Source organism: Perissodus microlepis, chromosome 11, assembly GCF_051167445.1.
Source record: "Perissodus microlepis isolate ML-2025 ecotype Zambia chromosome 11, ASM5116744v1, whole genome shotgun sequence".
In the NCBI taxonomy this organism is placed as follows: Eukaryota; Metazoa; Chordata; class Actinopteri; order Cichliformes; family Cichlidae; genus Perissodus; species Perissodus microlepis.
The window spans coordinates 9,944,851-9,971,109 of NC_140471.1; the positions used below are offsets into that span (position 1 = coordinate 9,944,851).

Below are 26,259 nucleotides of genomic sequence, written 5' to 3' on the forward strand. Positions count from 1 at the left end.
CAGTAATTACACAGGTTTATTAATCCTAGAACACCAATGTCAGGTGATTTTCACCCACGCGATGAATAAATACCACTATATAGTCAAAAAAATGAATGAATAAATAAATAAATAAATTATAGTCATTTGGTCATTTTTCCTCCATGACAAAATGTCATTGATGCAAGTTTTACATGTGCCAGGAATGGGTGGCCCTAGAAGTGAGGACATTCCCAGTTCCATTGTCCTTTTCAGTTTTTTAAGGAATTTTGTTGTTAATAATTCCCTAATTTTCCACTAAATTTAGAGCCTTTTTATAGGGTACCCCCATGATACCTTTATTTATTTTATGAGATGCTGAATAAGGAGGAATAAGAGAAAAGTACATATGTTTCATCGGGTATATCATGTTACTGATCGTGTTACAAAATTGCACATTAGTTTTCTAGGGTTAATGTGGATCTATGTCCAGCTTCATATCTTTATTATTAGATGCTACTAGACAAGTTGCTTTTAAACTGGAACTCTTAGAAGCCCCTCAGCTTATGAAACAAGCAGTTTTAAAAAGTTACAACCATGTGACGCAGCTTTGACCCCTGCACAGCTACCTGAGTTTGGAGTTGATCTGTAACGCCTTAGCCAGCATTTTGGCCCCCATGTCACCCATTGCATTCCCACTGATGTCAAGCCTTGTGAGCGTGGAGTTGCTGCCCAAAGCATTGAGAACGATGGTGAGATCACTCTTGAGCCTGGAGTCTGCTAGAGACAGAGAGGTGAGGGGCTGGGAAGGGCAAGATTTAACAGGGACAAAAGGCGTGTGTGGGGACAAGAGAGGGTAAAGGTGATTAGAGTGGGTACATATTATGAATATAAAGGGAGAAATGCATTCAAAATTACTAATACAGGACAGTAAACATGTCAACATGTGTGGCCCTCAAGTAGTATTTGATATGTTTTGGCATTGCTGGAAAGCATTCAAAAGGAACTCCTTTGATTTTGGCGATTTTGACCTGTTTTCCAGTCAAAGCATTCAAGAGCTTAGTCACTGTTACAATAAATAATTCGCATCACTTTATTACAGTTTAATAATGTTTCCATCGGCCCACCCTATGATCTTTGCCACAAAGAAAATGTGATAATGAAGCTGGACATGACAGAAACTTTATAAAACTCTCAGGTTTTTTCATAAACAAAAAAAACGAAATAAAAAACAAAACAGATTTGAATACTGCAAACTTCATTTAATCCCTACAGTTTCAGCTTATCTTAACTTTCAAAATAATAAATGTAGAGCGCATATCCTGTAAAAATAGTAACTAAGAAGTGTACTGGATACCCTTTCTTTGAATTCAATTATATTGAGTTTATAAATAAATATCCAGCTGTAGTCACGTTAAGGCCTGCACGCATGCTCATTCCATGAGCTGCAACACAAATACAAGAGACCTATTGTTGGATGAGAAAGGTTTCATTATTTCTTTTAATAACTGATCTTGGCAATGAAATTAACATGTCTCATGGTTTCCTGTGTTGGGAACGAGCTCTAAATATAGAGAGCTTTAAACAGAGCAAACTAACAGTTAATGCGCTCACAAAGCGAACGGGGCGGCAGAGCAAAGGCTGTTTGTTCTGACATGAAGGATTTCCTTTTAATGAAACTCAGAAGGCATATTCATGGGATAAATTTAGAGATAATGACTATAAATTGCAGTGTGTGTGGTGATGACCGTGTGAAAGGCCAGTGTCAACATGGTTATTCAAGCAGAGGATTACTTGATTAGAGCTTCTCTGGGGAAGCACAGAATTAATTACAGCCTTCATCCGCTCGTGTTTCACTAAAAACATTTAATACAAACAAAAAATATAAATAGAGAAGTTTACACTGCAATAGCCACGGAAGAAAATTCTTGCTTAACTTCTGTAAATACGAAACAAGATTGAAATCTCTGCGTTTCCGCAAATAAAAACTGGCTTAAACATGTTCTCTGATCACAAAAGAAAGCAGGGCACAATTAAGATGCAAGTACACCAATAAGTGCAGGCAAAGGGAAGTATATAATGATAGTATCAGTATGCTGTGCTTACAAAAGTAATTACTAGCGGCATCCCTTTCTACGCTTGAAAAACAAAAAGGGAAAAAAGGACTGGGAGATTGAAGCCTAAGAGATGCAAATAGTGGCTTCATAGCAATAGTTCATCAATAAATTGGTGAACTATGTTGATTAAAACAATTTTGTACCCATAATGCCAAGTTAAGCTAGGCAGTTGTTGGATATTTACCATATAAATTATTTTAATGACATATTTATACTGGGCTTGCACTACCAGTTGAAAATCTGCAGTGTGCAATGACAAGGGTTAAAAATTTGAGACCAACTTGCATAATTTCCATGCTGAACTGTGTCTTGATTGATCAGTGTAGCAAAACATGCAACATAACCGTCCACTGGTGAGGTCAGTGGTCAGCTGGAGCGCAGCTGGTGGAGATTGAGGGACTTGCTCTAGCCCCTGGCTGCCTTTCTGTGATATCTGTATTTAAGATGTTCTCTGCTGTCACATGGTTGCTGACCACACAGAGAGAGAAATGGAAAAACTCACCGACTCCTCCTCCTGAATCAGGTGAACCAAGCTGTCCAACACTGGAGCGAGATTTCTAAGTAGACGGAAGAAAAAGTATATAAACACTATAAAATGATTTTTTTCAGCCTAGTGACATTTTGTAAATCCTCTTACATATCTGGTTGTTCACCTTCACAGAATACTAATAAATAGTAAACAAACAGTTGCTAAGAGGAAAAGCCAGACTTCAATGATTTGTACTGGAGCTTTTAAACTCAACGCTTGCCTAATTTCTTGATTGTTTGTAATGTTTTATTCCCAGAATCAAGTCAGGATATAGAGCAAAATTCAATCCCGGCCTTCCCTTTGACTTCAGCGCAAGCTCCAAGCTGTGCACAACAGCTCAACACCACCTCCTTTGCTGCATCCTTACTTGGATTTGATGTTGTTGAAGTTCTTGCCCAGAGAGAGGTGTCTGATAGACCGGTTCTTGGCCAACCAAATAAGCAGAGTGGACAACTCTGAGTCTAATCCTGAAAATAAAAGGTATATGTTGTACTGTAATACACCTCTGCTTTGAGATTAGTAAATACAGATTACAATAAGCATGATCACCAGCATCTCACCGTTGTCAGAGATATCCAGGCTGGAGATGTTTGGGATCTCAGCAATACAACCTTCAAGGATCTGAGATCCTCCAGACCGCAGCTGAAAGCACAGGAAAACAAACTGTGGTAATATGTTCATTTTACTGCCAAGCATCTGCTGAAATGAGAAATTTCACAAACAAATCCTGCACTGTGACTGGAAAATATGAACACAAAAGGTCACAGTACTTCCACAAAGGATTGAATGCTTCATAAAAAATTCAACTATATATTCAAGTACACAACAAAAATGTAAGCTTCTGTGCACCTCCTAAAATTTCCTTTATTATAAAATGCAAAACATCTGCATAGGATTATATCAAGTAACACACATCCAATTTACTATGACTTAATGCACATTCTTCAAAATAGCTGCACAGATCATTCAGAGCAACTGTAGCTTTTAATTAATGCAAAAATGTTGAGGGGAAAAAAGCTCCACTAAGCATAAGATCAGCAGGAGAAAAAAAAGCCAAACGTGCACATGAAAAAAGAAAGAATGACGTGTTAATTATTAAGAGTGAGCACATTAGTACTTACACAATGGCCAAGCTTACAGAAGCATTAGAGGGAGAGAACAGCATGTCAAAAGCAAGCCAGCAATTACCAACAACAAAACACACAATGAGCATTCTTCTGGCCACACACTCACTTATCAAAGACACGCATTTGCACGTGCAACACACTCAGCGGGGAGTCCTTATTTTGCATGCTGCGATCACACTCAGACAACAGATTCTGTCCGCCCCCATCATTAAGGCATCGAAAAGGGACGCTTGCGTCATTTCCCCCCAAAAAAGCTTTGGTTTGGGAAGGTTTCTGTGGGGATCTGCATTCGGATTTCCTGGGTAATTTGTTATGAGTTATCTTTAGCGATCAGGATAAATCTGCAGAGAGCTGTCTTTTCTCTTTTTTGAGCAGGGGAAGGTGAAGGTTGATGTGTGTGTTTGAGAGTTACGGCAGAACAACTACAGCTGGAAACTGACCCCACATCCCAAATCCCCAACTCAAACTTCACCCTTCCCTCTCACTGTTCCTCTCTCCGCCTTTTATCCCTCCCTGTTGTCTGCCAAGTATTCCATTATGCAGCCTCTTTGCAGCATCACTAGCCTGTCAAATGGTTTTTGAGTGGATCCTAAAAAGCCGATTGCATTGGACGAGTATCATCTTTTTGCGCTTTTTTTTAGTAGTATTAAAAAAAGCGCTCTTAAATGATAGCTTGGAAGCACACTTACAGAAACAAAACTACAGCTGAATATGACTTGTCTCATTGGTTAGTAAATAAATGGTTATTTAAATAATAAATATATTATTTTTGCAAATGTGCCATGAAAGTTCCCAGTTCCCTACTTGCCCTGCACGCACTACACTCTCTGCATCTTACCTCACAGCAGCTGAGGTCTAGAGAGACATCCTTCACACTTGGGTTACTGGCCAGACCAAGTAGGAGCGCTCTACAGTAATGACATTATTTCCAGTTAAAAATACATATTTATCATTCAAAACATGAAAAATGAGATAATTTTTAAAGTAAGGAGAAAGTAAGACCAGATGGCCTTCATTCAAATTCTATATTTTTTATATAACTTACTACTTTCAGTGAAAACAACAAACTCAGAGTTAGTCATTGTAGGCTGACGAGACAAGCGGCATTTAAATGGTATCTATGCTTCAAAATGGGCACTGAGAATTTGGAAGGAGGCCCTCAGACACATTAAAAGTGAATGAATCGCCGTCTCACTTCACAGCCTCTGGTGGCAGCTTGGTTCCTGACACGTTGATGGAGGTGAGAGATGCGGCACTACTGAAGAAATGCTTGAAGGACGGGGGCACGTCTTTGCCTTTCCTACAGAAACAAAAAGAGAATAAGGATGAAATAATGACACTACATAGAGTCAACATCGGATAGAATTTCACTAAGTTTACAAGCTTGTTTCCTCGCTTTTTTGTGGTACCATCAAAAGGATCAGTAATGCAGAAGACATTCATGACAACATTAAGATTTTACTACTCATGACCCACTTTATCTGTTGTTTCAGATAAGGAGTTGTAGCTCTACCAATCGAGCAGCACAGATGGGTCCCACATATACTGTAACTCTTAGTTGGAAGTGCTTAGTTGCTCAGCTCTTCCTTACACTTCACTAGCCTCCATCTTCTTCCACATGCTATAGTCAGGTCCTCTTTACCTTACTCTGCTTACCCAATCCTCACTCCCCACCACCCTCCACCTCTTCTTTTGATAAAGTCCTCGACTCCTTTGAGACACACTGGGGAAAAAAGCTCCACCACTCACCCATCTGCCAGTCACAAAATCTCAACAATCAAGTGCAAATTCACAGAATTTGAACTCACATAGATGTGATGACACTAGACTACCAGCAGGTGTCACACATCAACATACAGACCCTTATAAATAAAAGACTGATTCAGCCGGTACTCCTATACATAAAGACAGAAAGGAGAATCAAACATTAGCTCAGTGGGTGCTGTATTAACAGCAATGAGAGACTCTTCCAGGTCAAAGCCCATCTTCCACTATCACATCATGGAAAACAAAAATGACTACCCTCCTGTATATTTTCTATCCAAGCAAGTTAATCATGATTACCTCATTATTATTTCACAAAAAGATGCATCTGTTAAAAAACTACACACATGCCACCAGTTTCAACTGGAACAAAACATAATTTAGTCCACCTATCCACTGCATATCCATGCACAGACAGTCATAGGGGGTTTATATTGAATAAGAAGCAGTCCCAGGGTTAACAAACACTGACAGCAGGAAGAGGCAGAAACGTGGATCCAGAGGAAGAACAACAACTCCACACAGAACCAGCTACATCCAACCAGAAAGCTTCTTGTATGAGGAAACAGAGCTAACCATGACACACAAAGTTAACCCCAAAATCAATACAATCAGTAATACTGATTGTTAGTAATAACAAAAAACAAACAAACAACTGAGTGTTATCCTCAGCCTCCTGGTAGTTGCACCAATTTCATCAATCTGAAAACCCTAGTTTACCTCCTTCTGGAGTTATCACATTCACAAACTCTTCAGAGGAAACTTGACCTGAACTTTTCCAAGAGTTTTAATAGATGCACCTCTAAGTTATGAATTTCAAAATCCCACGTCGCCTTGTTCTCGAGTTCTTGCATTCACAAACGTGGCTGTCCATGTTGTCTGCCCACCCGGCAGGGTTACAGCAATGTCCCATCAACCTTTTACAGGTTAGGGATAGCAATGGTGCTGATGCTGTAAAGCTGTGATTAAAAACCATCATTAAAAATGAAACTAAAGAACACTGAAGTTTTGGTCTATTGGGCATTTGTTTATACACATTCAGTTGTAGCATGTGCAGTACTTTCGTAAAATCATACACATTTGCTCTTCAATGACAGACCATCTAATACATTAGAAATGACTTCCTCCTCATCAGGTCTGAGTTAGTAAAACCCAGATTTGTATTTTTTTATTTTTTTACCTGTGAGGGAAGACGCTCTTTGACACGTTGAGAACAGAGAGGTGTTCAACTGAGCCCCGCAGCAGTGCTGAGCAAACCTGGAACACACATAATAAAAAGATCAATCAGTTGCAATAGTTTTCATTGCAGCTTCCAACTCTGTTTTTGAGATGCATGAATGCATTTCGTTTTATTGGTACATGAGAGAGAAAAAAATATGGCTTGCAAGAGAATCAATAATTTCTTTGGATGACAGCTGGCTACACCTCAAACTAATCAATAAACTGTGTTTGGCTCTTAGACCCACATCAATACTTCGCATACAGTATTACACCACTTTACATATACTCAACAGCAACACAGATTGAGTGGGTTACACTGCCTGAAACACAGACATTAATAGCAAGTATTTCACTCTAATTAAACGTTGCTCGTTTGCAGAAAGTAACTCTGCAGCTTTGTGTGGTCTGTTTACCAAAAATGCGAATCACTAAGGTAAGATAATAAAGCAGACATCTCTTTAACCATTTATCTATTTAGCACCTTTGTCCAGTTTCATTTTGACTCACTCACCTGGTCCAATAAGCAATCAGTGTTGGAGAGGTCAAGGGTTGCCAGGCTGTTTGGCTGGCCGAGGAAGTGGTAGAAGTGCTAAAAAATAAAGCATAAGAACAACCTAGTGTGGGAACAGTATTTATGTGTCTGCTGGTGGATGCGGAGCATTCATAAATCTGATTTATGGATGCGGAGCAGTCATAAATCTGATTTCAACCCATTTTTGAAGCGCCTTGAGGCGACTTTTGTTGTGATTTGGCGCTATATAAATAAAATTGAATTGAATTGAATTGAATTTTTGTTGGATTTGAAGGAATGTGGCAGAGTTTCACTTGTCCTCTCGATCACTAAGTGATGAGCTGCAGTGCACTGCAGCCAACAGGGTGGGACGGAAAATCACTGGCCCGCTCAACTTTAGTGCCAGGATTTCCAGATGCCAAAAGTTCTGCTCTATAGCTCGTTCGAGAATCTGGATCTCGCTCTATCCAATTTTCAGGCTAAGCATCAATCCCACTTCTGACCCTATTATTGCAAACCCATGTTGAAGAAAGAGTTGCGAGACAGAAAACTAATTTTCTATTCGCAATGCCTTTGCTCTGTACACCGCTCGACCCCAGCTTTAGCACTGACACCCACGAGCACACAGGAACATTGACCAGAGGCAATAACTGTTACAACACTGCAACTTAACACATTAACACTGACATGAACAGTCCAGGAATTGTGAATTTTATTAGCACCAGATATTTAATCGCTGATTTTTAAACTACGTTTGTAATCAAATCCAAGCAAGAATGCAAGAAATACCAAACTATTCCTTTCTCATCTGTCAGTGCTGCAACACATTTAAATAATGCGTATGTGTTTGTCTTTACTTTTTACTAAGAACTTAGTCAGTGACCTTCTGAAAACCACCGCTGTTATGGAAAAGTGTGCATTTCCTGATCGGTTAGCAAGTGGTTGCTTAAGGTGGCTGGCAGTCGCAAACTGAACTCAATCGAGAACCTCACTGTGATTGCTTTGGTTAATGGAAGCTGCCAACTTGTCTGCAAATACTCATCATTTACCTCCCAAGCTGCACAGACATTTGAAAGACTGCTACACAAACTGGAAGCATAGTAAAACCTGCGCCTTGTTGTGCAACAAACACATTTCAAAAGTGCACTGTTTTTACTTTGAAGGTAAATGGTTTCCTTTCTGGTTGTAGAGGAGTTTGCAGGTGTTTGCAGACAAGTTGGGTTAGGGATACAAACTGATGAAGACTGCTCTACTCTGGTTAATTAAGCAAATGAATGCCCCTTCAGACACTAATGAAATTTTCTTTACATTTTTAATAAACTATTAATATTTATTTCATGAATGAAAAAAATCAAAGATAAATGATTTACACAAAACTGACAATTTTTCCCCCCATACGGCCACAGTTTATGTTCAGTACCTGCATGTCGTCTCCTCGGAGCATGTTCCCTGAGAGGTCCAGATGGACTAGGCTGCTGGGGATGGACGGGTTGGCACTCAGTGACTGGCAAAGGCTATTCACCCCTATAACACAAACACACACAAAACAAGCACTGTCAGCGTTATCACAGCCCTCAAATCTCCACTTGATGTTTTGACAGTATATTGAAGGAAATGGCAGGAAATGAGCAGTGGGAGAAGACCGGAAAGAACGGGCTCAGAACGTCGAGTGAGTGCATGGAAAATGAAACGAGTAGGCCTCCCCACAGTTCTGTAAATGCAATCCACAATTCCAATAAAAACCTATCAAAATAAACACAGTAAAGGCAATATTACCGACTTAATAAATATGTTGAAAAAGATATCTTGCAATAAATATACTGAAAAAGCCCCACAAAAACTAATCTTTATGCAACCAGTGTGTGTTTGCCAGAGTTAAAATGCATGTGGTATGCATGTCTATGCACGCCTGCATGCATTTCCACAGCTTATTATTGACACACTGTGCACGCAACCACTGACCTGTGTCACATCACATCGCATGGCTGACATGGTACTCTGACACTTTAATACTATGAAGTCCTGACTGACTGTGTCAGCCTGTAAATCAAGGCGTGACTGTCAAATAAATGCTTTGATGAAGAGATGAAAAAGAATGAGATTAAAGACAAATGAGAGTAAGAAAAAGGAAAATTGCTGAATTATGTGCTGCAGCAAAGCTGTTTTAAAAAACCCAAACAAACAAACAAAAAAAAAGAGTAAATGTCCCCAATCCGCAGCTTTTGCTCTTGGCATGGAGTCACAAATTATGGATTGAACCTTCAGCAAGGCAGAGCTCAGTTTAAGCAGCCTTACTAACTCAGCATGTGGAATATGATAGCTTTTTATTGATTGCCTGAAAAAAAGCAGGTTTACAATGAATTCCTATAGACCAGCACGGCGCTGAATAGTTTATTTTGGATGATAACCAAGAAAAAAAATAGCCTGCAAGTAACAGCTGACAGAGAAATTTCAATCTACATAGAATAGCCTTAAATACAATCAGCCTCTTGGCACTATTTGTTAAAGGAAGAACTTTGGTCTACAGACTGAAGGAAAGTGGTTTAGAGAATAGCATTTATGCAAATGAAAACATGAACACTGTTTACAATTTCTTCCCTTTCCATGCATCTCTCTAGAATAGTGTTAATAGTGTGATAATCAAGTCTCATTAGCATCCCAACAGTGGGTGTGATCACATTAGTGGAGGAAATTAAGTGCATCTTTCTGTAGGGGTGCATGTACATGCATGCAAAAACAGAAAGAAAAACAAGTGATTACAGCACGATATTTGTATCATATGTCCTTTTAACCAATCTGTTACTTTTGCTACAATCTTGCAAATGGATCCACGGATCGCTTTAACATTTCAACAACTCTACAGACGCAAACACCAAGGGAAAACAGCACATACCTTTGGGTGAGAGTGAGGTTTTAGAAAAGTTTAAATGCTTGAGCCCCAAACGGAGTTTGGCAAACTGAGCACCCAGGGAGGAAACACCTGCAACGAGAGAAGAATTTATTCAACACAGGTCTATCTTAACTGTCCATGAATGCTTGGGTATTTGTTACCTGAAAAAGAAAGCATTACAACACATTGCAATAAAAAAAACAAACAAACAACTGCTTAGTTTATATGACAATATAGTTACAGTTATGAGAATGAGCCACCTTTTATTTTTAATATTATTATTTATTTTAAGGTATAGTACGGGAAAAATCAGTCACAGTAACTAATACTCAGGTATTGTAGTTAATGTCATACACAGTAAATGTATGAAATGATAAATTTATATACATATATATGTCTATGAAGGGCATATTCACCAAATATTTGTAATAAATTTTACATGATGACAAACAAACTAGAGACTGGTGAGCCCCAGACATCTGTTGCATGTTTACAAGCGTCTGTATGAATATTTGGTGGAATGCATCTTTAATTCATGTGTCCTGGATAGACTGAGAGGCCTTAGGACAGAGCTGATGAAATATTAAAATGCTGCACTAACTGCACACAATGGAACATAAACCGTCTATATCATCACTTACTCTGGCTGTGTCAGGCTGTGGTGTTTGTACTATAGAGCTGTCCTTTCACTCTACCTGCATGTCGTTTTATTTGTTTTCTATCAGTTTGGATTTGTTTGCCATTTCTAGTCTTCTCAATTCTAACTATACAGCTTCCCCGCCTCCTGATTCCAGTGCCAGAGCCAATGCAATTACGTGATATATTACTATATTTAAAAGAATGCTGTAACCATTTGTAACCTGTGAAAATTGTATTTTAATATTACAGAGCAGAGGTGAAACACAGCCTTTAGAGAGGAGAAAGAAGAAGATCACAGAGAAATACATTAAACTAGATCTGAGCATCTCTACCTCTGTCCTCCAGTGGGTTGTTGGCAAGATTAATAGTGGTGAGTCCTGAGCTGGGGTTGTGGGCCAGAGCAGCAGCTAGCTTCTGGGCAAAATCGCTGTAGATTGTGAAAGGATGTATTCATTACAGGTCTATAAACAATGTAAGCACCAAACAAAGACCTTCAGAATGCTTCAGCGCCTTTGATGTTGCTTTTACAGTAGCAGGAAAGAAAAGCTTACAGAAAGTGAACTGAAATATTAGATTGGGACTGCTAAAAAAAGCTATCTAATATTTTTAAATAAGCGAATACACTGGAACAGCACGGCAAAGCTCCCATTTCAACACTAAATAGATTAACAAAACTGGATCCAGTAATGTGATGCACAGCCATTTCCTTCACAGATCTAACAGAAGCTAAATCAAATTAACATCCCGGTACCCTCTGCAATGTTGCTGCAGTTTTCCGTATGTAGGTCTCGGTCTTCCCATAGCTTGAACCTGAAAATACTGAGTCTGTGTATGACAATGCTTCAAACACATTAAGAGTTTTCTCTTGCTGTGACACTCATTAAAAATGGGCTTTATTACTATTATATCAAGCAGGTATAAAACTAAATTACACTAAATCATAAATCTGACCCAAGTAATGTCCGACCTGTCAATATAAAAGGTCACTCCACAGATTTAATACTGCACTTCCATATAGCACAGATACTTTTGACTAAGAGATTAAAAGGGTAGGTTGAAAAGGGTAAATCACCTCCCAGAATGTAAGGTAGCATTTTTAGCCGTATTCATTCTGGATGCAAACCTTGGATTTTCAAAATAAATAGTTTTCCTCAAAATTTGTTCATTCAATAGCAAAAAAACAAAAAATCTTTCGAAATCAGAGAGTCACATCATAATTCTCCCTATATTTTCAATTCATTAAACTCATTTTAATCTGTTATTAAGCGACCTTGGAGTTCTGAGATTTGAACGTGTGCTAATGATTACATATGTGTACTGTAGCTACCTTTTAATTGTCTTTGACATTTAAAAATTTCTTGAGTGCACCTTTAATATTTCGTATTTTCTTACGTTTTGAGTCCTGCATTGTCCAGGACCAACTCCTCCAGTCGACTGGATCGAGACACCACCCGAAGGATCTGCTCACACACATCTGCAGACTGAAGACGAACATATGTCAAAGCATTTTGGTAACAGCTGTGCAAAAGTCTTGAGCTTCACATTTCATTATATTTTTATGTGTTAGTACAATTTTGATTCAAATCATCATCTCTACAGACTGTATGGAGGATCATCTTGACAGAGAACAGAACAAAAGGCAGCAAACATCCAAGAAGAAGAAGAGCTTTGAATGTCCCTCAAGAAGCCTAAAGAACCATTTCTGAAGACGACTTAAAGAAATTACAGGAAAGCTTCTCTATAAGAGTTCAGGCTGTGTTGAAGATTAAAGGTGATCTTGAAACATTGACTTTCAAGCTCAAAGCACTGCCCGTTTCCAATTTTTCTAGCAAAATGCTAAGAATAATATATTCTTTCCTAAAGATTTGTGAATGTTGCACACGAAAAGTGTGAACGGACAGAAAATGATGCTCTGTATTTAGAGTCACACTCAAAGCTGTGCAGTAGGTTCTCGCTCACAGATTAACTGAAGTGAAATTATTCACAGCATAAAAATATACAAATTAACTGAACAAGCTCCAAGGCTTAGGACACGATTTATCTGGAACAGCAAAACTTCGATACTGAAGGTCACAGGAACAACAAAGAAATGTACTTTTGCAAGTGTTCTTGTTCTCAACTGCTCTCTCCAGAAAGCAGTCTATTTATGCTAATTAAAACCCAACAGTATACAAGTGAATTCTTCTACTTAAAGACCATTTAGGCATGACAAGGGAGAGACTGGGGAGTTCAGACTCTGGACACCTTAAGAGGGAGAAAAATAGTTCTCGCTTCTGTGGTCTGAACACCACAGGAGACACAACAGAGGGACGAAAAGCACTCATATTTAGACAAAATTAAAGATTCAACAGCTGAATGTCCATGCCCTACCTAGATGCTCACTGACCCACTTCACTGTGTGCTGCGTCATACATACACACAGAAATCATGCACCAGACATATTCAGTTAGCATTGCTACACATATATCTTCCCATAATCTGCACTGAAAAACTCAAAAACTTTCGTTATGATAGCAGGGCCAGTATGTTGTTATTAATCACAGTAGCTGACATTTCTTCAGTGAGGGGCTGTTTCTGTTAGCCAGCAACCTCAGTGTGGCCAAAACAGTGCCTGTATTGTCCAACGTCTCTAGAGTGTGGAGGAGAGAAAGGAGAGAGTGATGATGGAAAGAGAAGGAGACAGTATCAGGAAAACTCGGAAGAAAGGGACTGTTGTTCACATGTTTACTCATCGAAACTATGAGTGTTAAAGAAAAGAATAAGAAGGATGGAGGCCACCGTGGATGACACATGATATATTTTTTTAAAAAGAGCGATACCAGGGTAGTGATGGATGAAATGGAGAAAAACAGGGGAGCGAGCAGAGAGGCAGAGGGCACACAAAGAAGTCTTGTCTTTTCCACAGCAGCCACAATAACACTGTTGGGGACAGCAGGGCGACACTGTCAGCATGTGTATTGTACCATTAACCACTCATTAAATAACAACCTTGTCACGCTGTGGTGTTCTGACCCTACACTCTGCTAAATTATCCCAGGCTTTCACACATGTGCGTGCACGCATGCACACCGCGCTATCATGGCTTCATTAAAGGGTTATCCCTCTGCCATCCTCTCCTCTACTCCTCTCTCATTGCTGGGCTCAGCATCTTGATTAGACCACTAGACAAACAGCCTGAATGAACTGAGGATGAGCAGCGAAATCCCTCACTGTGATAGCCTGCTGCCTGTGAGTGTTTGTGTCTGTATTTGTTTTATTACTCAGTCTGCTGCACTGATATTGCTTATCCTTATCTATACGATAGAGATGCAAGACTGAAGTTTAAGGCTTGAGGCGCGTGGATTTAATGTTTTACATCTCCTTATCAACTGTTTTTGTTCTCGGTGATCCACAGGATATTTCTTAAAGTAACGCTACGGCTCAACGTTAAACACAAAGCAGACCAGTTTGAGTGTCAACCTCTCGTTGAACTTTTTGTGCATCAACTGGCCTCATTCTGTCTACTTTCACAAGTTAAAATGTTTAGTTCCCCTTTTCTGGTGTAATTGTTAAACACGATTACTCTTTGTGATGCTTTCTGCCTCATTTCCTTACTCATCTGGCATTTCTCACTTTCACTTTGTCCACTGACCTTTCTCCCCAACCTTCATGTTTCTGTCCCACTGCTCTGCTGGCTGTCATCGCCTTCTCTCACACTCTCTTCCTCTCTTATTGTTCTGTCAGACTTCCTATTATTTCCATTGGAACGGGATTCAGAAATAATCACGCTCCAGATCACATCCTCGCAGCTCTTGTTTCTCCAGCTTCCCCTGTATCTCTATACAAATATGCACACATTGGGAAAAGAGGATTTTTTCCCCTTAAAGCACTCAAAGAGGACTGGGTTGTAAAGCCACAGAATACAATTCAAACACTGCCAAAAAAACAACAACACTCAAGCAGCACACACAATTGAATAGCACTAAGACAAAAGCCTTACGTATCATCATAACCACACACTAATCTCAAATAGAAGGGCAAACATTAGACAGCACATGTACCTGCGTGAACATTTGTGCCCAAGTTTAAACACGGCATCACAAGGGACTGGATTTTAAAATTCAGCACGAAAGAAATTGTCCATGACGGAAGCGTGAGATAATTGCTCAGACTGAGGAAGCTGCGTGTGGTAATTGGGGAGACTGAGCGAAGCCTCGAGACGCAGAGTTGGTAATGGAGTGCTGCAGGGGGGCAACAGCCTAAGACATTGAGCCCCTTTGTCTAGTACGGATTAGGAGTCTTATCACACGAAAACATTGGACTGATCGTCAGGCAACAGAGTGGTGGGGGAGATGGAGGAAACAAAGGGGAAAATATTCTGTGCATACACCCCTATATACCATAAGCAAAAGGTAGAGGAAAAGCTGCTTACATTAGAGTAAATTTACAAAGAGAAGGAAAAATCGAAATATGCAATATAGAAAGAAACAGACATTACACAACTGAAATCTATGTGATGCAACAACAGTGTTAGGTGCCCCTTTTTTAACTTTCACAAAATAGTAAGGAAAATCAGCTCTGCTCTTTAGCATAATTTAAAATATGCCAAACGTGACATGATAACACTCTAAACACAGTTTTAGACCCACAATAAAACAGAATAAATCTCCATCTTTTGCTCTAATTAACCGCTTTCTGTTATCACTTGAGACATAAATCACAAATGGAGGCAAACTCTAAGCCCTTACCGACAAATACCGTCTCATACAAAGCAGAAACTAACGTACCGCAGTTGCAGCAATGAGGCGAGGCGGTGAGCAGCAGGTTTACCCAACCAAAGAAATACAGCAGGGCGGCTTTCTTACCTACTTACACCTGGGATAGGATTAAATCTGGTTCTGTGGGAAAACACTAACAGCGCATACCTTTTATCCAGCACAATGAAGATATAAGCTACATTCATATACAAACTAAAGGAATGAGAATGGAAGAGACTAGCACTGCTATAAGATCTACCTTTGTTAATATGCTTGGTGATGAGCAGCACTCTCTCAGCAAACTACATCGTCTGACATGACCACAGAGCTCTTAACACAGTGTTAACAAAGAACTGAATATTAAATCTTCTTTGGAGTGCTCAGACTTTAGCTTGCATAGTGTTAGTCAGATTTTCAAATATGAGAAGTACTAACCAGCTTGTAATCCTTAGTAGAGACCTTGGTGAACCACTGGTTAAACTCCAGGACTGCTATTATAGCTACCAGATCCCTGAGGAGGAGGAGGACAAATGCAGAAGAGAAAAAGTCAGAGCAGCCATGAAATCTTTTTTTATCTCTCTCATCAATACCATCTCAGACTCAGTGATGACTTTGATGGTAGTTTTTAAATTGCACTGGTGGTAATATTTAAAGATCTTTGCCGGCACTCACCTGTTCTCCAGATGACTGAAGTCCTGCAAATTAAGTTCTCTGGTGTCTTGCGTTAAATATATAGTGTCTACATCCTGGAAAGGAAACGAGTAATTAATCTTGACTCTAGAAACAAAGCAATTGCACTGGGAGAGTAAAAGATTTGTTTCATTTAGGAGAAAAGGAGCAAGAGCACAAAGGCGTCAAGAAATAAGGCTCTATATATGTGTCAGTGCTGTTGGGCCTTATCAAAAGTTGTTGCATGTTTATGGATCCAGCCTACAGCGGTGAGGCTTAGATGAAGAAGAATCTGTCAATGTGATCTGTGCAACTGCACAAAAGAATATAAACAATGCTTACCCACTGCACCTCTTCTCTGTAAGGCATCCCCAACCAGTCACAAACACATCGGTACATCTGAGAAAACCCACCTACACAGAGACGGAGACCATCAAATATGAAAAGAGAAAACAGAACAAAGTAGACATGTGAAAGGAGGATTTTGGAAACATGATTATTTGCAACACTGCTCAGACCATGTAAACTTACTACAGCAGCAACACATCATTTAGAATATACAGAGAGAGCCGTTTGGAAAAGTCTTGAGCCATTCTTCATGTCCTACTTTTGTTAAGAAAATGTAATGTAGATATATTGATACTGATTTATTGAAATCTGTGAAAACATTCATGGAAATACATTTAGATGCTTTCCAGATAGCATTACATGATGGATAGAAATCGGATGACACATTTCTGTGTTCATGATTCCAACAATTTTTGACCAGATCTCCAACACCACAGGTTGAAATGCATCCCCAAAACATTAAAACATAACGTGTTTTACAGATTCCTGTAGACACACTCTGTTGTACCTCTCTCCTGACCTTCTCTGTACACTCAGGATGATTTAACCCTAAATGGTCAAACAGACCTGTTGCCACTGATTTTTAGTCCAGTTCTTGTGCAATTTGGCATATCTCAGCTTTTTCTCACAGTTTTCCTTCCTTAAGAATGGCTTCTTGATATCCAACCTTCCACTAAGAGATGATGAGGCTTCAGTGAACAGTAGATAGATCATCTAAAGAGCCAGATAAATCTGTCAAATCCTGTGTTAAGTTTTTTTGGGGGATATCTTCCTTTTTTCTTAAGGAAATTACATTGCTACTTCTTTTGTCCTCCACTTTTCCAGTTTACTCAGTTTTTAAGGACACACTGCACACTGTTAGATCTCACATTACTGACTTTAAGAATCACCTTGTTGGTCAAGAAATGCTATTTTATGACTGTAAAACTGTTGTCTTTGGCATTTTTCATAGATTTAATAACTGGAGAGACATGTGGGTTTCTGTGACAGGCTGCAAGTCTGGCTCCGTGGAAGTAAAATATAAAGAAATAACGGGTGGCTCAAGATTTTTGCACAGCACTGTGTGCAGATGCACGCAGTAGTCACAGGTTCATACCACAGGGTCCAGGTTCAGCAGGTTTATTGTTCTCCCACAGAGTCTGCAGAGAAGAGAGCCGGTCTGGAGGCTCCATGCAAAGCTTCTTCATCACTTTACTGAGAAAAGAAGTCAAATGAAAATATATTATGAAAACTGCAGCTGGTGAGAGTTTCAAACTAACAGTTTCATTCCTTTTGAAACAAGCAATACTGAACTGCTTTTGCAAAGCCTTACTTTTCTACAGACATTTTGTAAGCAAGCGATGAGGCAGCTGTTATGTACTACATGGTACTGCAGGAATTTAAAAATAAACTGTGTGATCTTAAATTAAAAAAAACAACAACTAACATCGAACTGCTTAAAATATAACAAAAGGCAGTATTAACCCCTTAATGCCTGTTGTATCTTATTTGATACACACACACACACACACACACAGTTGTAGCAGAATTGATACAAATTAAAACTCATATGCAAATTTACATTTTTCTATTTGTCACAAAGTTTAATAAATACTCAATTTTCTAAAAAATAGAATTTTCTGCCAGTAGCTCAGGCTTTAAAGGGTTAAATAAAATACAATCACATTTAATGATGGTCAGCCTCACGATGAGCTCAAACACTGTACTGTTCAAAGGTTATAGAAGTTTATGGTTTACGTCCATATTCATTTCTGCATTTCTATTCTTGCTTCCTGTTCAACAAATCTATGAAAGACACTCACGCACAGCAATACACAGCCATACTGAAATAACACCCGAAATCTATTACCTCAGTACCTATTAGGAAGGAGTCTGTGACAAGACAGGTGAATACTGTACATTTTACACACACACACACACACACACACACACACACACACCGGACATTGCTATCTTAGTGGGGCCATCTCATTGACATAATGCTTTCCCTAGCCCCTTACCCTAACCTTCAAAAATGAATGCCTAACCCTAACCCTTACCATAAGTCTAACCATAACCCAATTGTAACACTGACACTAAAACCACATTTTCAGTCTGAAAAATGCCTTCAAACTTATGGGGACCAGGATTTTGGTCCCCACAAGTATAGTAAATGTCACATTTTGGTCACCACAAAGATAGGAAGAACCAGAACACACACACACAAACACATGTGCACACACACATGCACGCACACAACGAACTCACCTAGGGGGCAGACCTGGACATATCCTCTGCATACAGTTTCCTATGTGAGCCACCACCTCATTTACCTCGTCTGTGGAGGGCAACTTCAACGAAAATGAGCTGCGCTCATATTCTATGGACAGCTTAACGGACATAATCTTAATTAGTTATCACAACAATTAATGATTCCACCTTCACCACAAGTCAATCACAAGTGCACCCATTTAGTTAAGGGACCAACACATTTTTATTTTCTCCTTCAGTCTGGTTTAATCAGATATAACTGACTGATAATCAGTTAATGTTAGGATTCAACATTGATGTATTGTGTGTTTTTGCATGCATGTGTCTTATTCTGTTCATTTTAATCCATATTTGACTTTTTTTTTTTTTTTTTAAACACCTCCCTGGAATCTATTGAAAACAATTAAAGTGAAAAAAAATGTAAAAACCCATCTATCTACGTAACAACAGTTCTATCCCACATCTCTGCATGTAATGATTTAATAGTATTAACCAAGACTGGCTGGCCATTTCAGCATTCACTACAATTATGCAAATGCAGATCAGAGCCTCTGCTACTGGCCAAAATTTACATAATCTTTGCTGATACATGGGAGACCATCGGTCAAGATATTAAGAGGACTGACATCTCTCAGACGAGTGGGACAGAGGTTCAGCTCCAGGAACAGGGTGGTTAGTGTTGGATTATCATATTTTACGGATAAATCCTGCTGACTGGCAGCTTGGCACAGATGTTCCGTTCTGGTTAGCCGTGAATTAATGAGTTTCTACAGATCATACCAGCATTTAAGACGTTTTCCTGCCATAGTTTTAGATTTGTCTATTTTATTTTTTCATCCTGCTGAAGTGTCCCTAAATAGGATAAAAAGACTTTTCACCAGATTTAGTGTATTAGTACAATATATGCTGATGATTAAAACATCATGAGCACTCACAGAAACAAAACAATATTAAAACCTGACATATAAAAGTTTAGGCATGTGTGTTTATGTGCCTATTGTCTCACTGACTATTCAATGCTTCACTTTTTAATCGTAATGCTTTAAACAGCATCTAGACAGGTTACAGATATAACAGATGCACTTTAACAAAAACACAAAATGGAAACACAATTTAAAGGAATAGCTGGACAGCTTCAACTTTGTTCTTACTCTTAACATGAGAATGACTGTAGTGTGAAGCTTTTTTCTTTAATATTTTTCTGTACCTGCGTTGGCTTGTTGCAAGCAATTCCCTGGATCTCCAGATAATTAAAGGAGTGTTCCACCTAAAAGAAGAGAACAGATGTCCCATTAAAATTTTAATATCATCCAATGGCATGACCTTGTACTAATGAGAAGTGACAGCGACACAGATACCGCAGATACAGGATTTTTAAATATCTGTAACGGCATCGTTCGTAAACAATACAGATATTTTATTTTATTATTTTTTTTTTTTAAATAGAGGATAATCCTATATATCAGCCAATATATTTTTTCTTCCAGACACACAAGCATAAACAGATTTCTCTAAAATTCACTAAGATAGTTGTTTTTTTAAACCCACACCCTGTCTGACGCTGCTCAGATCAGCTGGGTGTTGGGCTTGTGGATTTCCAAATATGTCTGCTGCCAAAAAGGGATTTGCAAGACACCCTTCTCTGGATAAACTATGCAACTTTAACACTCAAACATCGTCAAGCTTGTTTTGCCATTCCCTATTTCACTTTATACATTTTTAATTATCATCGTTATGAATACAAACACCAATGGATTACCATATACCTGATATCGGGCAATATCGGGCTCTGAAATCCATTGGTTTAGCTTTAGTGCAGATCGTGCTGAACTACATATTATTACATTCTAGTGTTACCATACTGTTTAAGAATATGCTGGTTGATATTAAGAAGAACAATTATAACACCCGAAAAAGAAAAGAGAGAAGAAGAATATTAGGAATAAATTGGTGTAGTGCGCTAACTCTAATCTAATGAGTCCTGCTTAAAAGTGTCTGTGTCACAGTTAATAAGTCAGGTTGCAGTAATTTAATCTTCCAACACCGACTCACACAGACAAACTTGTTTTAAAGTCATATTTGGTGTTACATGTTTTTCATCACAAATACTTGCATCTCAGTTTTTAGTCAAGTCCACTGGAAATAAAATAAAACAACTACATATGACACATGCTGTTCAACTTCTTGTGGCTTTTCCCTGCTTTGCACAATTTCAAATGTACTTTTTAAACTGTTTGAAATGAGTATGGCTCTCTTGCAGCTTAAACAGAACACAGAATATACTGAATCATCATTCAAAAGACAGTCTATCAAAACACGAGGCAAGAGAAACCTAGAACAGTCTTGCATCTGAATTTTTTATTTCTGCTTCAAGAGAGCAACTCAGGACTGAGGAGACAAAGAAAAGCAGCGACTTGCCTTCACAGGCCTTAAAAGGACAGAAACTGAGATTCTTTTAAATGAGATTGGAAACCTGTGCATACAAATGCCTTCTGCTTTATACCGAGTGCAGTTTTCCTCTGCTGCTTGCTCTCCCACAAACACATACAGTGCCTGAGGGTAGGCCAGAGAGCAGGGCCAGACTATTCCAGGTGGGCGCTGTGTTCCTGAGGCTTGGCTCAGAGATGAGAGGAGGGAGAGGATAAGCAGACTGTCTGTCTACTGTCTGACTACAGTATGCAGTGTGTGTGTGTGTGTGTGTGTGTGTGTGTGTGCGCGCGCGCATTTGGTTTTGTAGTGCTTGTGGTTACTAAATCCACAATAAACACACAATAGCAACTCTCTCATTCAAGGTGCTGTGTAAAAACACCCCGCCCCCCAATTTATATTCAGCACTTACTTTAATGTGAACTGACTTTTAAAGAAGAAATTAGCATAACTGACGTGAATACAACAGAAGAAATCAGCTCAGCTAATGACATGTTTCTCAAATAAAACAAAGCAACAGACTCCAGTAGCTGTTATTGTTACATAGGGAGGTTTGGTAAGTTTTAACAGGGTAGAAGGCTACCAACTGTAAGAGACTAAATTAGTCTTACACTAATTTTGATGCTCATTTGTTACTGCAAAGTGTTGTTTTCTACAATATGTATCCATAATGTAAAATAGGTCAATCAGTTTATTTATTTCAGCCTGTAAAAAGGTGTGGCTGTAATCTGAAAGGACTTAAATCAGTGTGGTGATGAAATCTGGGCTTCAGCCATTGGCGACGGCCAGCTCCATGCTGGGAGGTGTATGGAACCAAATGCCTGAGTAATTGCATCATTCACTCATTCGTTCAATGCCCGTCTGTCAGTCTAACGGGTCACACTGTACCTAAGTTTATCTGAAAGGTATTTATTATAACTGTTAATACTGAGGATGCTGCTGACCATTTGTATTTCAGGTTTTAATGAGATAATGGACACTGACTATGTTTTGTATATCAAAGGTATGCTCAGTGTGACCTTTTATTACATAAACTCCATTTATTCTGACATCAAACAAAAGACAACCGAGCTGAAGAGCATACAGGTGAGGCTACAAAAATAAACAGCGATAAAAGGCAAGAAGGAAGATCTGAATGAATGTGTGTGTGAGCATGTGTGCATGCTTTTAGGAAGACACTGGCAGACAGCGAGGCCCTGGAGCTTCTCAAGAGGAGCCAAAGCATCAATCGAAGCAGCGCACACACAGAAAACCACTGACAAGCACATGAGAGAGCTAGAGGGGGATTTTAGCTATAACTAAGAGGAGAAATATACAGTCTAATGTTTAACTGAGGTTTTACTTTTATACACTAAAAACACTTCAACGTTAAGGCCTCGGGCTGCCTTCAGGAAAACAATACGGATGAAATCCCCATCCTATAGTTTGTGCTCCTATAGGGTTTTAAAGCATTACCACTTTTTATGCATAATAGATGAGTGCTCAAGTAGAAAAACACTATACAAGAATCCATGCATTCACCTTTTACCATAAAATAATACAAAATCATCTGTTGTATTAAAAAAAAAAAAAAACAGCTTTCAACAGAAGGTGAGTACAGAGGATCCAGAGTGAGGAGAAGCTAAACTTTATTTAAGATTGATTTATCTTGGCTGTGAAACAGACTTTACATTAGAAAAGTACATTTAGGAGAAATATGGTAACAATCTTTTACTTTTTCTCTTTTTCTAGTTTTAATAACAGGCGCCAAGAAACCACCCATAACATTAGTGCATTAGTTGGCACTAGTGAATGAATAATACTAATACTACTACTACTAACAATAATACTAATAATAATAATAATAACAATAACAATAACAATAACAATAACAATAATAATAATAAAGGATCTTTAATGAGTTTTATATGAAAAAATGAAAAAGATTAGAGGAAAAAGATTTGGCAACTACAACAAATTTGGATTTGAAACCTTTTTGTTGATGCAAAAGTTAGTCAATCACAAAATTAATCACAAATTTGTTATTTTTCCTTAAAAAAAAAAAATTTGAAAAAAAATAGATTTTCTGCCTGTCAGCTTAATGTAATAGAAATTCATTTAAAATAAAGTCAATCCACTGAAGACAAGATACTAGTTATCCCATTGACCTTTGGCATTGTAGTGAGTGGGGGACGGAAACAGAGGTGTCAGCGTAAGAGAAACGGATGAACTAATGGATTATTGAAAAAGATTGGCAGGATAAGAGTGAGAAAAGAAATAGGGGAGGAAAGGTGATCTGTGGCTGCGATCTGGCTAACCAAAGAAAGACAGAGGTTTCACTACAAGAGAAAGAACTGTCTCCCAACAGAAGAGGTGTTTAAGCCAAGAAAAGAAAAAAAGGTGGAAAAAGATCCGAATGCAGGATGAGATATGGGGGCGGCTCTTTATAAAGCAGGTGTCTAATCCCTCTGGTCAAAGGACAGCAGACAGATAAAAAACAGATGCAGAACCAGCTAAATAAACAGACTTTAAACTTGTGGCTCATAACACTAGAAACTTTTCCAAAGTGGAAAATGATGTTATGTGAAGGAGTGAACTATGATGTTTTCTGTGTTCAGTCAATCAGCCAACTGCACTGTCTCCAGGGCACCTTATTCACTGGAGAGCAGGCAGCTTTTTCTTTTAAAATAAGATGGTATGCAATATTGCGACTTGAGAGAAATACTGTTAAAGCTTTCCTGTCCTGTCAGGCGAGTCCAGATTTTGTAGGTGTTTTCTATAGACAGTCACATCCCTGTTTGGGTTTATGACTCTAAGCTTTGGTTATGCATGTGGTCAGGCTAGAGGCTATTTTTGACAATGAGTCACTACTACTGCTGAAAACTGCTGACACTGAAAACATGCTTAATCACTTTTTATGTTTCATTAGCATTAGCAGCCGCAACAGCATGGATGGTGCTGTATCCACCTTGTGGGTCTGTGTGTGTCATGTGTACTTTGACAAGTATAAATAGAAGATCAAGCTTTAAAAAAATAAGCTCAAAGATGGCCAGAAAAGCCAGCAAACCCTTGGCCACTGGCTCCCGCACTTCACACTCCTGTAATACATTCTGCTTATTTTTTTTCTTTATCAGAATATTACTGATGCAGGATTGGACAAAACTATTTTAAACAATTTGTATTGTGCAAAAACAGCAGCACAAGTCTGCTGTTAACCTTGATAATACATGAAGTGATGGTAACAGCAGTTTTGCATGAACATCTGTGTTGTGTTACTGCACTGCTGGTTTTTATGTGGTAGTGGTGACTGTGCTTGTAAAGATGATGAGGGATATTTCAGTGCTGGTGACAATTACCATCTGCACTGCATTATCGCACCACTGTATAAAAGGATTTGCCAGCAAGCTTTAGAACTGCTTCAGGTACACAAACTTAAAAGTAACGATTTAAATTCAAAACTGCTCCCTGTATCACCAGTGAGAACAAATGATGGCTGAAACAGAATCGCTAACTCTGCTGTAAGGAAATATCACACACTGCTGCCTGCAACAAGCATTACAACATTAATAATGAAGAGAAAACAGTGCTACTGTGTGTAATAAAAGAGTTGCAACACACTGATCATTATTCAGACAACAAGCAGCTTGTTGTTTTGGTTTTATGGTCATGAACCTTTTGGTTCAGTCTTCATATTCTGAAATTAAACAGAAAAATGTTAATATACATTTTTTTAAGTTTGTGTTTTTCTCTCGCAACAAACAAGTAGTGAAAGAGGAGAATGAAGCAAGTTAGCAAGGAAAATCCCAGAAACCGTTTCCAGAAAACTTTCCAAGAAGTTCCAAAACTTCTGAAGTGATTTCAACAGTTTAATATGATTTATTTAAATGGAAAAAATGAACCCTAAAAGTACTTTTCTAACACAATACTACACTCTTCATTTAGTAAAGTATACTATTCTCAACTGCTCTTACCTTGGCAGGAATGCGTGCCGTCAAGAGGTAGGCTCGGTAAGATGCGAGAGCCTAGGGGAGAACAGAGACAATAATGAGTATGTTGCTGTAAATATACACTGTGAACAACAAGAACCAGGAAATGACAAAGAACACAAAGAGCTGCTCTGGTGACTCATCAGGATGAAAAGACTTGTGACTGTGAAGCATCTCTGTGAAAAGAGTGTAACAGAAAGATTCACTGACACTTGAAACGTAGAACTAATAACATTGAAACATTTGTTAAAGTCTCTTTATCAGCTCAGCTCACTAAAGATACACATGCACTGCTGCACTAACATTCTTTAGACATTACCCGGCAGAGCTTACGCACACATTAAATGGTCTTTAATCTGCCAGCTCTCTAATACAAAGTCCTTTTGAGGCCTGAATGCACCCACGTAAGAACAGTGGTGGTAATGGTCCAGTTAATCTGCAAAGAGCAAGTGGTATTCATGTATACAGTCTCCTGCAAGCTCTACTGAGGTAGCTCCCTTATTTAAACCAAAGCAGTAAGAAGATGTCTGCATATAAAAAAGGGCAACTTTTGCATGATGTCCCACCTCGAGTCGCCCAACAATGCCCAGAATTCACGTTTAAAAGATGGTTTAGGCAGGCAGCACGGCTTCTCATTGTTAGGCCATAATAGGTCAGCGTGTTTTTCATGACTTTGTGTTTGTGTTGCTTCTCCCTGCTGAATAAACGGTCTTGATCATGTGTGTTTATGATGGAACACAGCGAGGGCAGAGCTTACTTATGTTGCTGGTCTGTGAAAGGCTCAACCAGGCACATCTCTAATGCCTGGTTGAGCAACACTTTCAAGCAGACAAGCAGCTTTGAAGGGTCATTTGGCTGAATTGTTTTGATGCCTCACAAGGAGTACAATGTGGTTTTGAAGATGTTCCTCGTAATATTAACAGTGAAAAGGATGCAATTTCAGTCAGGATTACTACAGTCAAAAAAAAGCTATTTATCTGCAGTCATGTTGTGGGACCTCCCCCGCCTTAATTTGTACATACGTACAGATGTCAAAAGTATAACACCCAAAGAACAGACAACCCCTAAAATAGGGTTGATGTGGGTTGCAAAGCGACTTGCAGACATA

General features: G+C 38.8%; 1 protein-coding gene across 2 annotated transcripts in view; it reads right to left on the reverse strand.

Moving 5' to 3' along the window:
- The window catches only part of LOC146377272 (F-actin-uncapping protein LRRC16A-like), a 64,161-nt gene that overhangs the window by 14,928 nt on the left and 22,974 nt on the right, over positions 1–26,259 (reverse strand). For both annotated transcript variants that reach the window (XM_084942609.1, XM_084942608.1), the window contains exons 3-21: positions 25,137–25,187; positions 19,967–20,026; positions 18,757–18,878; positions 17,606–17,703; positions 16,504–16,574; positions 16,165–16,238; positions 15,928–16,003; positions 12,149–12,237; positions 11,089–11,183; positions 10,121–10,207; positions 8,648–8,751; positions 7,228–7,305; positions 6,676–6,752; positions 4,927–5,031; positions 4,570–4,639; positions 3,165–3,246; positions 2,972–3,071; positions 2,578–2,632; positions 588–760 (exon numbers count right to left, since the gene is read on the reverse strand). In XM_084942609.1, the coding sequence (XP_084798735.1) occupies positions 588–760; positions 2,578–2,632; positions 2,972–3,071; positions 3,165–3,246; positions 4,570–4,639; positions 4,927–5,031; positions 6,676–6,752; positions 7,228–7,305; positions 8,648–8,751; positions 10,121–10,207; positions 11,089–11,183; positions 12,149–12,237; positions 15,928–16,003; positions 16,165–16,238; positions 16,504–16,574; positions 17,606–17,703; positions 18,757–18,878; positions 19,967–20,026; positions 25,137–25,187 (1,667 nt within the window). The remainder of the gene's footprint in view (positions 1–587; positions 761–2,577; positions 2,633–2,971; positions 3,072–3,164; positions 3,247–4,569; positions 4,640–4,926; positions 5,032–6,675; positions 6,753–7,227; positions 7,306–8,647; positions 8,752–10,120; positions 10,208–11,088; positions 11,184–12,148; positions 12,238–15,927; positions 16,004–16,164; positions 16,239–16,503; positions 16,575–17,605; positions 17,704–18,756; positions 18,879–19,966; positions 20,027–25,136; positions 25,188–26,259) is intronic.